Source organism: Eleutherodactylus coqui, chromosome 8, assembly GCF_035609145.1.
Source record: "Eleutherodactylus coqui strain aEleCoq1 chromosome 8, aEleCoq1.hap1, whole genome shotgun sequence".
Lineage (NCBI taxonomy): Eukaryota > Metazoa > Chordata > Amphibia > Anura > Eleutherodactylidae > Eleutherodactylus > Eleutherodactylus coqui.
This window is the reverse complement of record NC_089844.1, coordinates 28,763,809-28,779,189: the sequence shown is the minus strand read 5'-3', so window position 1 is coordinate 28,779,189 and position 15,381 is coordinate 28,763,809. Positions and strand designations below refer to the sequence as shown.

The following is a 15,381-nucleotide window of genomic DNA, read 5'->3' as shown; positions in this document are numbered from 1 at the left end:
CTATATAGATGAATGTGAGGCAGTCTGTCATCGACTTAGGAACAGGCTGTGATAATAGTGGTCAAGATGGCTATTTGTAGCCTCCATTAAGTTTCAGCCATGAATATAACTTCTATAAATTATGCTTTTTAGGTAGCTTGTTGTAGATTTCCTAGGACCTTGAAATCATCCGGGCTTCGTGCCATTCTTGTCTGAGGCTTAAGTTTTGTGATGTTGACCCCTTTGCAACTGGTAATTGGCCACTACCAGGTGCGATGGTTTTGGTAAATACGTCAGCAATGATACGTAAGCACTTGGTTTGAGTGTAAAATAAGCTAGGGAGCGCCAACTGAAGCTCTGTACCCATGGCTGGAGACGTCCGCCCGGTGGTAATTTCCCAAGAGTTCTCTGTCTTCACTAGCTCTTCCTCAGCTGATGACCAGACACACGATGCTTGTAACAATCCTTGGGAATGCGTAAATAAGTACTTAACCGGTGCTAGAAATTATTGCAAAAGTGTACGTGGTACCATATACTGTATCCAACTGTATTACAGCTCATTCTATTAGTAAAATTACATTGGATTTAAGTCCTTGCCCTTCTTTAAAGGGGTATCAGAACCTTCAAAACAAAACTTGGCAATACACAGACGATATTCCCTGTGGGTGATAAAATGGGCGGTAAATCTAGTTGATAATAAAAACCCTTTCTGCAGGCAGTAAAGCAACAAATAGGCTTCTACTCGCCTATCCTCACTCTAGCAGTGTCCTGCGGAGCTGCTCCAGGTCTCCTCTTGGAAATCAGTACCAGGGTTCCCCACCCCGTTTATCAGACATCACAGACGATGCAGCAAATGACAGAGCTCAGGCCAATAAAAGCACATATAGCGTCTTAGGCTAATGATGCAAACCAATGCACTATGTGCATCACGTAGTGAGAGAAACCGTTTGGCCATCTTTGTTCACGACTGAAGTGTCACTTTAGCATGTTATAACCTTCTTTGCTACAGTTTGTTTACCCTTTCAATTGCTATACAATAGGTTTTGTTTTTTCCATCCTGTGTAAAACCTACCCTTGTGTTTAAGGCTGGGTTCACACAGGGCGGATTTGCCGCGGCAAATCCGCCCGCGGCCGCTAATCTCGGGATTAGCCAGCCATGTGGACGAGATTTCTCAGAAACTTCGTCCACACGGGACGGCCAATCCGCTGCGGTAAATCCGGCTGAAACCGCGGCTGCGGCCGCTGTGATTTCAGAAGATGCAGCATGTCTATTTACTTTTTTTTTTTGTTTATTTTTGTCGCGGCCGTGCTCTCCTCTATGGGGAGGCCAAACCGCGAGATTTCCGACGGGAATCCGCCCCGTGTGAACCCAGCCTCAGACATCTGAATATCAATTCCGCATATCATAAGGTTTGGTAACCGAAAGAATGGCTGACCCCAGTTTATCACTCCAATGCCGCTGTCACTATAGCTCTTTTTCAACCTGATTAATTCCTTCCGTGCATTCGTCAAATCTGTCTATTTAAGCAGCACAATATTACCTGAGGTAATGTCCATACGGCAAATGCCAAGATACATACATCTGTTGGGGTAAATTAAGGTATGCAATCTGTACTACTATTTCTTGTTTGGAGCACATCTATTGCAAGTTCAAAAAAATCTACATCTATACTAAAAGTTATCTTAACATACCTAACCAACCTTACCGATTTCACACAAAGCCCTATCATCAGACAACCGAACAGCTTATAAAAATGCCTCATCATGATGATAATCCTCTAAAGATCAAGAAGATTGTCATCTAGCAAAGTGTAAAAGTTATCTGCTATCCACTCTATATAACAGTGACATGTATTCTACAATGTTGTACAGAGAATTTTCTTATTCAGATCTAATTTTGTCTTCCATATTGTAAAACTCATAATATGTAATACTGATCACAGCACACACTTCACCTTCAAATATGCAGGGAAGACAGTCCTCACCAGCTGGTGCACGCTCATCAAAGATCCTGGATCCTGGATCACAATTTCAGCAGCAAAGTATGTATGAGAGCAGCACTCCAGGGGTTAAGTAAAAGAATAAATCTTTATTGTGCCCACACAATAAAGATTTATTCTTTTATTTAACCCCTGGAGTGCTGCTCTCATACATACTTTGCTGGTAAAACTCATAATAGGTACTTTTATTAACAGATTTTCACACGTTTTTCCAAACCCCCCCAAAAAAGCTCATTTTGGTGCACGTCTCTAGTATAAAAATGTGTGACTCTTTGATATCATCCACAATCAGCCTGAACCCCTTTACAAAAGTTGGCATCAAACTATCAAATTATAGTGAAAACCTATGCCATAGATTTGGTTTTCAGGTACAAGAACAGTCCAAATATTTAATGGCTGTGGAAACCATTGTGCGCAAAAATTCAATTACACACATCTTATAAAGTCCTTATGAAATTATGCACTTTTAAGATTTTTTTCATTGAGATTCCCTTGTCATACATTTAGAAAGCCTCATATTTCGTTTTAATTTTTAGTTCAGGAGACGTTCCCAAGCACTGATCAGCTGGTCTCTCTCATGAACGCACACATCTCAGCTCCCCCTCCCATAGGCTGTGTAGCATAACCATGTCCACTCAATACTACACAAAATCTCTCCATCTATCTCATCCTTTGAGTAGCTGCAGGTTGTTCCCTATCACGGTTTATAAAAGAGAAGATTAACCTGGAGTGAATTACAGCCCTCTGTAATAGTAGCTTTCTCTGCTCTCTGTCCTCCAGATCTCCTTCAACAGCTCCCAGCACTGTCATACAGCCCTTTGTAATAGCTCAGTGGAAAGGCAATGAATGCAGGCTTACAACAGAGGAGCAGACTAGGGGAGGAGCTGAGAAACAAACCCCAAGTTTAATATGGCTAACAGAATTTGCTAACATTTCATTCCTCCAGTCTGCAGTGTCTGGGAAAACAAAACAAGTATAGAAACCAAACAGACATTTTTAGAAAAAAAAACCAATTACAAAAAGTCTAGAGTTTCAAATACATATTGATTTTTAAAGGAAAAAAAAGTGTAAAAATGTAAAAGGTGACAAACATCAAAAAATTGAAAAGCCAAAAAAAAAAAAAAGAAAATCCAGAAGTGAAAACCCCATCTTTCCCCCCTTTAGGTGGAACACCCACTTGTGTTTTTTTTTTTACGCAATTGTCAATGGGACTTTCTAATGTTAAAAATGCATCGCAAGTTTGTGCTTTGCAATTTTTGTGCGATGCGTTTTTAACATTAGAAAGTCTCATTGACAATCACGTAAAAAAAAAAACGCAGTGATATCGCAGCGTTAAAGAAAAAAAGCAAGTGGGTGTTCACGCTTAACAAGCTAAAAAAAAAAATATATATATAATCTTCATAAATTGGAAAAAGTTTGTGCATTATGTAGCCTGCATGGAGCAAGTCGCGAAAAAAAAAATAAGCCTGGCAAAGATAGTTAGTCTCTCCTCACAAAAAATAGGGTAGAAAGTCATATGGATCATCAAATAGTACCATAAAAATTACAACTTATCCTGCAAAAAAACAAACCACTCACATGGCACTGCTGACAGGAGAAAAAAAGCCACAATACAGGTATTTGAATGCGATGATACAAAAAAGAACATAAAAAAAAAGTGGGGAAAAAAAAGTAATTTTTCTGCCAAATGCCCCACCCACGGAAAAAAATGTGATAAAAGTTATACAATATGTACGCAAAAATGATGCTATTTAAAAACATATAATTGGCCCCCAAACAAGTTCTCATACAGCTATGTTAACAGAAAAATTAAAAAGTTACGGCTCTAGGAAGGAGACCATGGTAAAAAAAAAACTGAAAAACTAGTTGGTCATTAAGACGTAAAATGGCCACTAAGGGGTTAACATAGCGGTCAAGAAAAAAAATAAAACAGTAAGCACCAGGTCACACAGGCCTTTACCCAGTGTTAAATGCCTTTCTTCTAACCTCGTAGTATAAACATCTATATAGGACTGTAGTGGCCCAGAGTTTTGGGGTCTCCTGCAGCACCTCAGAATACATGTTTGTTTGTCTTGTATTATCTTAAAGTGGTTGTCTCGCGAAAGCAAGTGGGGTTAAGGACTTCTGTATGGCCATATTAATGCACTTTGTAATATACATCGTGCATTAAATATGAGCCATACAGAAGTTATTCACTTACCTGCTCCGTTGCTGGCGTCCCCGTCTCCATGGCTCCGTCTAATTTCGGTGTCTTCTTGCTTTTTTAGACGTGCTTGCGCAGATGGGTCTTCTCCCTTCGGCTCGGTAGCAGCGGCGTTTTGGCTCCGCCCCTTGTACGCGTCATCGCGTAGCTCCGCCCCCGTCACACGTGCCGATTCCAGTCAATCAGGAGGCTGGAATCGGCACGTGTGACGGGGCAGAGCTACGCGATGACGCGTACAAGGGGGCGGAGCCAAAACACCGCTGCTACCGAGCCGAGCTGAATGTGGAATGCATCAGGTTTATGTGTACTGGCATCTGCAGGCATTAAAGGGTTAATGTCTGGAAACCGTATTCGTTTGTCTAGTCATGTGTCTGAGTTTACGTGCACGTGATGTGAAGAGTGAGAGTGGTCTTGAGGAGAGAGTCAGTGGGGAGCAATGGAGAAAGACGAGAGGTGTGGTTTGCTGCTCCTGCCAGAGTGTAGTCATGCCAGAAATCCTCCTCCTAGGTTGCCTTTACAGGCTTGGAAGGCCAGCCATGACTGAAACGCATGGGAGTCTAGCGCAAAAACGGCATGTAACTGGAGAGAAGGAAACCACAAAATGTGCAAGGAAAGTGAGTGCCTGTTCACAGATATAGATATTTAAAATTGAATGACTTTTATTAATAAATACTAAAAAACATGGGCTCACAGATAACACTTATAGACAATACGCAAAAGAACAAGTAACACACATAGGAAAGGGATCAGCCCTCATTAGGGATCGTGTGGGGTAATGTGTCTCCCAGGTGTAGTAGGAGAAGTGAGTACCGCTCATAAATATAGAGAGCGGATAAGGGTTCTGGTAGTTGACAAAGATTTTTTTGCCCCCCTTTCTGTGTCGAGACTGGAGGATAGATGTTTGAAAGCTGATGCGGTACACAAATTGATACCCACTTAAACCACGATATTGTTTAGCATGTTGATGATGCTTAAAATAGTTTTCCATGAGTGCTCAGTTCCAGCACATTATTGTTGACGTATAAATATGTGCTAGAAGCCTGGACTCATTGTACATCAGCAATGCTGAACAGAAGAAGCTCCAATGGAGCTAAACAATGCTAAACAATATCGTGGTTTAAGTGGGTATCAATTTGTGTACCGCATCAGCTTTCAAACATCTATCCTCCAGTCTCGACACAGAAAGGGGGGCAAAAAAATCTTTGTCAACTACCAGAACCCTTATCCGGTCTCTATATTTATGAGCGGTACTCACTTCTCCTACTACACCTGGGAGACACATTACCCCACACGATCCCTAATGAGGGCTGATCCCTTTCCTATGTGTGTTACTTGTTCTTTTGCGTATTGTCTATAAGTGTTATCTGTGAGCCCATGTTTTTTAGTATTTATTAATAAAAGTCATTAAATTTTAAATATCTATATCTGTGAAGGGTCTCTAAAAAATCATATAGATTTCTATACCACTGTGATTTCGTTGAAAGTGAGTGCCTGGCAGTAGAGAGAGTTGGTCTGGGAGGAAAATCCTACAGATAACTAGGACTGTGGATGCATAATGTCCTGGGAATCCTTACTGCTTCTACACTGTACAAGAACTGTTTTATTGTTACTTCATCACGAGTTTGAGTCAACGGACAGGACTGAACGTTCCCTGTTCTCGTTTAGAAAATACCCTCTGTGTGCAGATTACTTTATTCAAGTTGGGTGATCCGTCACAAAAGAAGGAACCTTGCCATCACGGTGACAAAAAGGACTAAAAGGTAACTCAGGTTACTCATTGTAACCTTCCCTAGTCAGTAACAGGGGTGGGGTTGGGTTCTTAGCCACCCATAGTGAGGAGATGGTAGAGCCCCGTGACAAGGTTATTTCTCTACCCTGCTGTCTCCTTGGCTAAGCGCCTGCTCCTCGGACGCTGCAGGACAGACCTGAGAGAGTACTTGTACATGAGATTTAGTTGCGGTCATTAACCCTTTCCAATCCATTTATTTTTTCTCACCCATTCTCCCCAGCTCCAAATAAATTGGAGCTGGAAAGAATGGGTGAGAAAAAATAAATTTTCCCTGCACCCTCCTGATCTGACAGAGTTCAGGAGGGTGCAGGGAGGGACCTGCTTACCTGTCCGGCGTCTTCCTCATTCTCCTTCTGCCTCCCGGCTCGGCGATCATGTGACCGCTGGGGTCAGGTGGCACCTGGCGGTCACATGATCGCCGGGCCGGGAGACAGAAGGAGAATGCGAAAGACGCCGGACAGGTAAGCAGGCCCCCCCCCCCTATGGTGCAGGCTCCCGGCTCGGCGTTCATGTGACCGCCGGGGGTCAGGTAACACCGGCGGTCACATGATCGCCGGCCAGAATCTGTATGCATTACATAGCGCTATGTAATGTGTAAAGAAGAAGGCAGAAAGGGTTAAAAACCCTTTCTGCCTTCTCCTCAGGCATCCTTGATGAGGACCAGTGCACAAGTGTATCTGCACCCGATGTGTCTGACGATCAGGTGCAGATGCACTCCTGCACTGCAGTGTCGGGCCTGCCCCGACATTGGAGCTGTGGAGGAAAATGATGATGTCGGGGCAGGCCCGACATTGGATTGGAAAGGGTTAAAGCTTACAGTTTACTGCCATTTCCCGGCCTGAACCTAGACTTGCAACCTGAAGCAGTTACAAATGCAAGTGTAGCAGTAAGACATGTATACCCGCAGCAGCTAGCGCTTGTGTAATAACTCTAATCACACTGTTTAAACATTGTTTAAGAGGGAACAGAGAAAGTCAGTAACACTAAACAAATACTAAAAACCTTGACCGGAATTAAAAAGAGCAAGAAAAACTGAAGGCAAGCTGCAGATCAAAACGGCCACATCTACTACAACAAGAGCTGTCAGGGGAATCTATGGGAAGGACTCTGGCAAAGTCATCTGAAATCCATTCCCAGTTATGCAACTTTTTTTCCCCCCTCAGACTCTGCGTGTCGGTTCTCCAGAAAGATGGAGATTAAACAAAAACTATCTCAGAAGCGTGGAGGTGGGCGGGGGGGCATTTAACGTAGGGCAGGTTCGTGAACATTTTCATTTGGTGATCTGCATTAAAAATCAACAAGGATAATCTCAAGAAATGGCAACAAAAAAGAAAAGAAGGATTACCGCGCTCGACTCTAGCTACTATTCCCAGGTGACGCCAATCATTTAATTGCATTTTGCACAAATGGAAAAAGCTTCCCGAATGCCTCCACGACTTGGTAGTTAGCTCATTAGAATATAAAAAAGATAAAAGTATTGTCTTATAATGTGTGAAGAGACTGAAGTACATCCATCATCATGCGGATAGGTCACATACATGCAGCCTGTATGAATGGCAATGAGAAATGTAACAGCACATGTGCTATCTCAGGTTACTGTGAATGTCAACGTGGATGATGTGTGATAGTTGTCATGCCAACACTACTGCATAATAGGAATATAACACATTATATAGCAAGTATGGGTCACAGAAACCTTCTATACGATGTTCTCAGATTAGTAACAGAATGCTCGGAGAACATCTTTTAAAAACTCTTTGGTTTGTTTGCTCAGTGGTTAAAGAGAACAGAAAGTCAGGTAGATATTCAGCATGTAACTATGGTATGTGTACAAAACTAACAGTGGTGTTCCTATATTTGCTAGAGGCAGCTTTAAAGGACCACTCCGGCGAAAGCACATTTTTCAATTTCTGCTCCCCTCACCTGATTGACCGTCACACACTTGAAGTCACCTTTCTATATCGCAGTCACTTTCATACAGTGCAGTCTCCTGTCTGATGCTCATCAGACACCATCTTAAAAGGGTTTTCTGTGGAAAATACGATTGATCGTCCAGGGTCCATCGCTCACGACTCTGACCAATCAGCTGATTATGCGCCCGCTGACAGACAAATACACAAAGGGTCAGAACAGAAGACGCTGCTCTGACCTCTGTATAGTGACCGGTGCTTGTAACTGTAGGAATGTCTCCCATTGATTTTAATGAGAGCTACGCTTGCAATTGCAAGCGCCGGCCACAGCACAGGGGTCGAAGTATCTGCTTCCATTCCGACCACTATGTCTTTGTGGCTTTGAAGCGAATGCATAAACCTGTTGATTGGTCAGGGTACTGGGCAGCAGCCGATCAACTATGAATGACCTAATCTGAGGATAAGTCATCAATAGTATTTTCCCTGGAAAAGCCCTTTAACCCCTTTAAGTGGCACGCCTGAAAAATCTCCTTCCTCCAAAATTTGGAAGTTTTTCAAAATTGTTATAATGTATTCTTTCATTACAAAACAATGTTTCAATGTGATTTTTGCATTCCTTAATAAATACTTGTGAGATTAAACTGCATTGTTAACTCTTTTTTAAAAAACCTGCCATGTGAGGCATGACAGGGTAATAATAAACCTGCCACTGAAGGGGTTAAAATTGCTTTCACTTTCACATCAATCCCATGATACATCAGCACAGTATCACATAATCAGCTGCAACCTGTACCATCTCTGCAACACTGCCATTACCATGTGCCTTCTATATTCACCTACATAAGCTACAGACCATAAGTATTCAGTCAGGAGGATGAGCTGTGATGATCTCTATTATAACAGTGTGACAGGAGCAGTGTTATCAGTAACTGTGATAGGAATTTGTGTGTCCCACTCTAGGCAGTTTCTGTGGTAAACTTCATGTATTGGCATCACACAGACTGGAGAACAGACTAGAAACTGAACACACAAACCCAATTAGATCTAAGCTGGTCAGAAAGGAGATCACATGATCATCTGAATAAGGCGAGCACAATATGGGGCCATGAATTCCTCTCCCATATCGCGCTTCATACTATGTGAATTCGCCGGGGATGTGAGGTGTTTTCATATGAAAACAGCCTCGCGTCACTTCGGGGATGCAAGGATCTTCTGGCGCGGCTTTCAATGAGGCCACAACCCACCTTGGTAATAAAATTTGTGGAAAAAAATGCTAGTTGGGAAAATTTACTTTTTCTCACCTTTAAGGTTCGAGTTGGGGCCCAGCCCGTCCCGTCTATTGAGTGCTCTCTCAGTAAACTGAAAAACAAAGCAAAGAAACATCATTGGTCCAGATGCTGACTCTGGAAGTAGAGATGCTGACTCAAGTAGAGAGCCACTGGGTTTCAAGGAATTAAGTAATGTGCCAGACGAGTCACTATTTCTTACATTTAAGGACTTTGTGATGGGGTCTGTTCTAAGGGATTGGCATATAGCAAATGTGGTGCCAATATTCAAAAAGGGGTCTAAAAATGAACCAGGAAACTACAGGCTGCCGCTCCATATAATGCGGGTGCTGGATGTATCTCCCAGTTGACATCCCCCGGCAATAGCCGTGCTTAGTGTGAATGGCATTTTAACAGGGGTGTGTAGACTTTTGCTATCCACTATGTGTATATTTATTATACATACACAGTACACAAAGATCCATATATGAGTACCCCCATAAGGAGTGCACCATATTACAGCTGATATGACAAAATAACTAAACTCCAAACTTCATCTCCGTCCGGTCTAAAGACATTGCATCCACAATACATTATACTATAATTCCTAGTTAACTGCTACATCAGTTTTGGCAATACAATTATATTTGCACAAATCTTAGTGGTAATTCCCAATTGCTAGAGACATAAAAGAAAGGGCATTATGGGCGATCAATAGGTTATAACCTCTGCTTGTTCAATATGATATGAGCATCAAACCCTGAGTCAGCTTAAAGACAGCATAAATGAAGGACAACCTTCAGGAAGGCCGTTCTCACCTTAAACAGATTTCCCCCGTCTCTGTGATGTTCGGATGCCAGATCCGTGTTAAGCACTTCACTTTTGGAGGCTGCAGACAAAAAGGACAGAGCAATAAATCTCACAATGTTAGGACTTCACACGCATCAGCTTCTCGGCATGCAGCAGCAACCAGCTTTAGTTTCTCTTTAGTGCCAATAACCTGTAAAAAATGGCTTCAGACATTTTATGAGCTTATCCCCAAGTTTATTGGTAATGGTTTTATGGATGATACCTGGTAAATGCCAGGAGATTACAGAATTGTAGGTGAGATATGGTGCGTGAAAGTCACATTTCCTGCCAATAAACTATACAAGTCCTTTGCGGATTTCACACACGATATCAATTTAAAGGGGTTGTCTAGCGGCAGCAAGTGGGGTTATACACTTCTGTATGGCCATATTAATGCACTTTGTAATATACATCGTGCATTAAATATGAGCCATACAGAAGTTATTCACTTACCTGCTCCGTTGCTAGCGTCCTCATCTCCATGGCTCCGTCTAATTTCGCTGGCTTCTTGCTTTTTTAGACGCGCTTGCTCTGTGCGGTCTTCTGCCTGGTGAATGGGGCAGCTCGTGCCGGAGAGCTGGTCACCGTGTCATCGTAGCTCCACCCCGTCACGTGTGCCGATTCCAGCCAATCAGGAGGCTGGAATTGGCAATGGAACGCACAGAGCCCATGGTGCACCATGGGAGAAGACCCGCGGTGCACCATGGGAGAAAACCGCAGTGCATCCCTGGGAAAGGACCGGCGGCCTTCTTAGGGAGAAGATTTTTTTAAACTCCTTATTTCGTCGGATCGGTGAGTAGCAAGCGGTTTAAAAACCACTTTAATTTGCTATTTTATGCCAGGGGGGGTGACAGGGGGAATGGGGTAATTTAAAATTTTGATGCTTGCCGCGAGACAACCCCTTTAACCCCTTGAGTGGCACGCCCAGAAAATTTCCGGGGACGAGCTCCACTGCTCATAGCAACATAGCCCGGAAGATTTCCGGGCTATGTATCACTATGGGAGCTGCAGAGCACAATGCCACAAGCTGTGACAGTGTGCTCTGCCTGCACAGACCCACAGAGAACAAAGCAAGGGCTTTGAAAAACCAGCAGAAGATATTGCCGACATGTCGGCAATGTCCTGCTTTGTTTACAAGTTGCCATAGAGACCATCGGCTTGTCAGAAGCAAGCCCATGGTCTCTGTGGCAGGGAGAGCTGGTTGTTAGCTGTCAGAGGACAGCTAGGTACCTGCTCTTACAGCAGAGATCAGAGAAAACCTCCGATCTCGGCTGTGTTAACCCTTTACGTGCTGCAGTCTATGTGACTGCAGCATGTAAAGGGTTGTCACTGCAGCATGTAAAGGGCTGTCACCATCGGACCCCCGGAATGTGATCAGGGGTCCTGATGGGTCCCTGTGGAAGTCCCCTAAAGGGACAAAAAAAATAAAAAAAAAAAAAAAAAAAAAAGTAAAAAAATTAAAAAAACACTTGTCTCCCTTTACTTTGTAAAAAAATCAAAAATACAATCACACATGTGGTATCCGTGTGCGTCGTAATGACCCAGAGAAGGAAGTTATTACATTATTTAACCCCTTAATGACATGGCCCCTTTTTTTCTTTTTTCCCCATTTCTTTTTTTCCTCCCCGTTTAAAAAATCACAACTTGTCCCGCAAAAAACAAGCCCTTATATGGCCATGTCAATGGAAAAATGAAAAAGTTATGGCTCTTGAGACACAACTGCAAAATTAGTTGAAATTCAATTATTAGACCATTTTAAAAAACCTGCCCTGGTGGGTACGACAGGGTGGTAGGAAACCCGCCACTCAAGGGGTTAAGGGATGGGATATACCGTAGGTAGATGTAACTACTTTGTGATGGTGTCCCCTCCAACTCTGTGCGTGTACAAATAGGCTTGACTGTAACACTTCACTCTGATTGCTTGAATTTTATGTCTATAGGTTTGCCAAACAAATTTTTGAGCAACATAAGACTTTAACCCCTTCCGGCTGCAGCTCGGGGCGTGAAGGCTTTTATTGTATTAGGAGTTGCATTTATTTTTAAGAGGATACCAAATTTACACAGTTTTGTTTGTTAAAAAAAAAGTTGCTGTGTGTTGCCATATTCTGAGACTCAAAACTTATTTTTAAGTCTATAGGGCTGTGTGAAGGCTTGTGTTCTGTGGGGCAAGCTCTCATTTTTGCTAGTCCCATTTTGGAGTACTGTAAATACAAGTTTTGATCACTTTTTATTCCATTTCTTCTTGGGAGGCCATGTACCCCAAAAAAAAAAAAAACAACACAGCAATTTTGGTACCATGACATTCACAGGTGAGGACAAACATTTGGCTTCTTGACCAGGCTCCATTTTTTAAAATCTGACATGTCACTTTAAGTGGTAATCATTTTGGAATGCCTTTACTTATGAAAGTGATATGTTTTCTGTTTTCATGACACATTGTACTTTAGCTTAGTCGTGAATTTCCATTTTGCGTTTAATAAAAATATCCTAAAAACTTACGGAACTTTTTGAAGAATTAGCAATTTTCAAATTTTTCCTGCTTGTAAGACAGATACCATGATAAAAATCTAAATCAGTAACATTTACCATATGTGCACTGTATGTCGGTACCATTCTGAAAGCATCCTCTTATTTATTTTGGACTTCAGAAAGCAGTTAAGTAAAGGGCAAGCTTTGTAATTTTGATGAAAATATCTCAAATCTATTTTTCAATGGACTAATTCAGTTCTGAAGGGACTGTGAGGTGCCTATACAATTAGAAATCCCCATTAATGACCTCCTTTTAACCCCTTGAGTGGCAGGTTTCCTGCCACCCTGTCGTACCCACCAGGGCAGGTTTTTTAAAATGGTCTAATCATTGGATTCCAACTAATTTTGCAGTTGCGTCTCAAGAGCCATAACTTTTTCATTTTTCCATTGAAATAGCCATATGAGGGCTTGTTTTTTGCGGGACAAGTTGTGATTTTTTTAAACAGGGGGGAGGAAAAAAAGAAATGGGGAAAAAAGAAAAAAAAGGGCCATGTCATTAAGGGGTTAAATAATGTATTATCTTTAGAGATGAGCGAACGTGTCCGTTACGGACACATCCGCACCCGGACACCGGCTTTAGCGAACACTGCAGTGTTCGCGCGTAAGTGTCCGGGTGCCGCCGGGGGGCGGGGAGATGCGCGGCGGCGCGGGCGGCAGTAGCGGGGAACAGGGGGGAGCCCTCTCTCTCTCCCTCTCCCCCCCACTCCCCGCCGCACCCCCCCGCGCTGCCACGGCGGCCCCCGAACTTTTTCGCCCGAACACCGAGGTGTTCGCAAAGTTCGGTGTTCGGGCGAAAAAGGGGCGGGGCCGAACGTGTTCGCTCATCTCTAATTATCTTCCTTCTCTGGGTCATGACGATGCATGAATACCACATGTGTGATTGTATTTATGATTTTTTACAAAGTAAAGGAAGACAAGTGTTTTTATAATTTTTTTTTTTTATTTTTATTTAATTTTTTTTTGTCCCTTTAGGGGACTTCCACAGGGACCCATCAGGACCCCCTGATCACATTCCGGGGGTCCGATGGTGACAGCCCTTTACATGCTGCAGTCACATAGACTGCCACATGTAAAGGGTTAACACAGCAGAGATCGGAGGTTTTCTCTGATCTCTGCTGTAAGAGCTAGTACCTAGCTGTCCTCTGACAGCCAAGCTCCAAGCTCTCCCTGCCACAGAGACCATCGGCTTGCTTCTGACAAGCCGATGGTCTCTATGGCAACCTGTAAACAAAGCAGGAGACTTAGAAGCAGGAGATTGCCGGCAGATCGGCAATATCTTCTGCTGGTTTTTCAAAGCCCTTGCTTTGTTCTCTGTGGGTCTGTGCAGGCAGAGCACACTGTCACAGCTTGTGGCATTGTGCTCTGCAGCTCCCATAGTGATACATAGCCCGGAAATCTTCCCGGCTATGTTGCTATGAGCAGTGGAGCTCGTCCCAGAAAATTTCCGGGCGTGCCACTCAAGGGGTTAAAAAGTGCACCCGTTAAAGTTTTCAAACTGGCATTTACAAATTGTTACCTCTTCAGACATTTCACAGGAACTACATTAGAAAATTTAATTTTTCTTGCAGATTTTTAATCTGAATAATTTTTTTTTCTGTAAACAGAAGTTAATCAGATAAAACTCAATATTTATTACCAAAAATCTGCAGACTTTATAAGTATTCCAAATGTGGCTCTATTGCGTAACATGATTCACAGGCCTCAGAAATAAGAGTACCTTGTGGATATTGGTGCCTCCTTTTAATTGGGACAATTTTTCATTGACACATTCAAAGAACCTTAAGTTTTTTTTTTATTTCTGCATCTACGACACTGTGTGTGGTCTGGTTTTCTGAGGGATAAGCCGACGTTTTCAGACATTATGTGGTTATCTTTTAATGCGTTCACCATGCGGTATAAGTGATGCTATATTTATTCTGAAGGTCAGTACGGTTGCAGCAATACAAATATACATTATATATATATATAAAAAAAAAAAAATGTATTATATATACACACACACACTTTTTTTTTACTAATTTTGCACAAAAAAGTATTTTTCATACTTTTTTTTTCCTGCATCAACATTAAAAAAACTGTTTTTTCCCACTGCTAAGCTGCTTGAGGGTTCATTTTTGTATTTACCATCCTCAGACATTGCAGTGTATAGAAAGCTGTTTAATAATCTCTGTGCGTGTACTGTGTCAGTGTCTGAAGCACACTCATATCTACTGATAGCCATGGAACAGCAGGATCTGTGGTGACTACAAGAATGGCAAAACACTGATACATCTGATACTAACACAACCAAAGTCAATGAAATCATACCCATTTTTATAACAAGTGGAAATGCGATTTCCCTGAGGAAGTATATCTATATACACAACATAACTTTGGCCTGGACTATGGACAGTCAGTTGGCATCTGTCCTGTGTGTGAGATTTGTTCCTCTTTTCTGACTGCTTAATGAGCAGGAGACGAGGTTTGGATTGTAATTGTGATGTGCGAGGACTCTACTTGTCAAAGTACTGACAATGAGAGATTGGATATTTTATTACAAATATGTTCTTGGTGTTTGTAAGAGACGACCACAAGATTTATATAGAATGGATGAAGCTATTGGCAGTTATTTTACTGCGCAGTTCAATAATTACAGGTTTTTTTTGCAATCTATTTCCTGCTACTCATATAGTGCTACAATATTCCACAGGGGTATACAGAGATGGTGGATATTGTCACATCGGTCCTGGTCTCTCCCACAGTTGACCAAGTATAGTAAGAAAATGCTTTTGATTTGACTGTAGAAGAGATGAACGACTAACAATAGTGGCATCTTAGAGCTGACGTTAAAGGTACCCATGATAAATATCTGAAGACA

At 42.3% G+C, this 15,381-nt stretch overlaps 1 protein-coding gene across 4 annotated transcripts in view; it reads right to left on the bottom strand.

Annotated features, from left to right (window-relative positions):
* The window catches only part of UBE2F (ubiquitin conjugating enzyme E2 F (putative)), a 200,024-nt gene that overhangs the window by 53,946 nt on the left and 130,697 nt on the right, over positions 1 to 15,381 (bottom strand). For all 4 annotated transcript variants that reach the window (XM_066575363.1, XM_066575362.1, XM_066575365.1 and 1 more), the window contains exons 6-7: positions 9,965 to 10,035; positions 9,183 to 9,240 (exon numbers count right to left, since the gene is read on the bottom strand). In XM_066575363.1, coding sequence (XP_066431460.1) covers positions 9,183 to 9,240; positions 9,965 to 10,035 — 129 coding nt within the window. The remainder of the gene's footprint in view (positions 1 to 9,182; positions 9,241 to 9,964; positions 10,036 to 15,381) is intronic.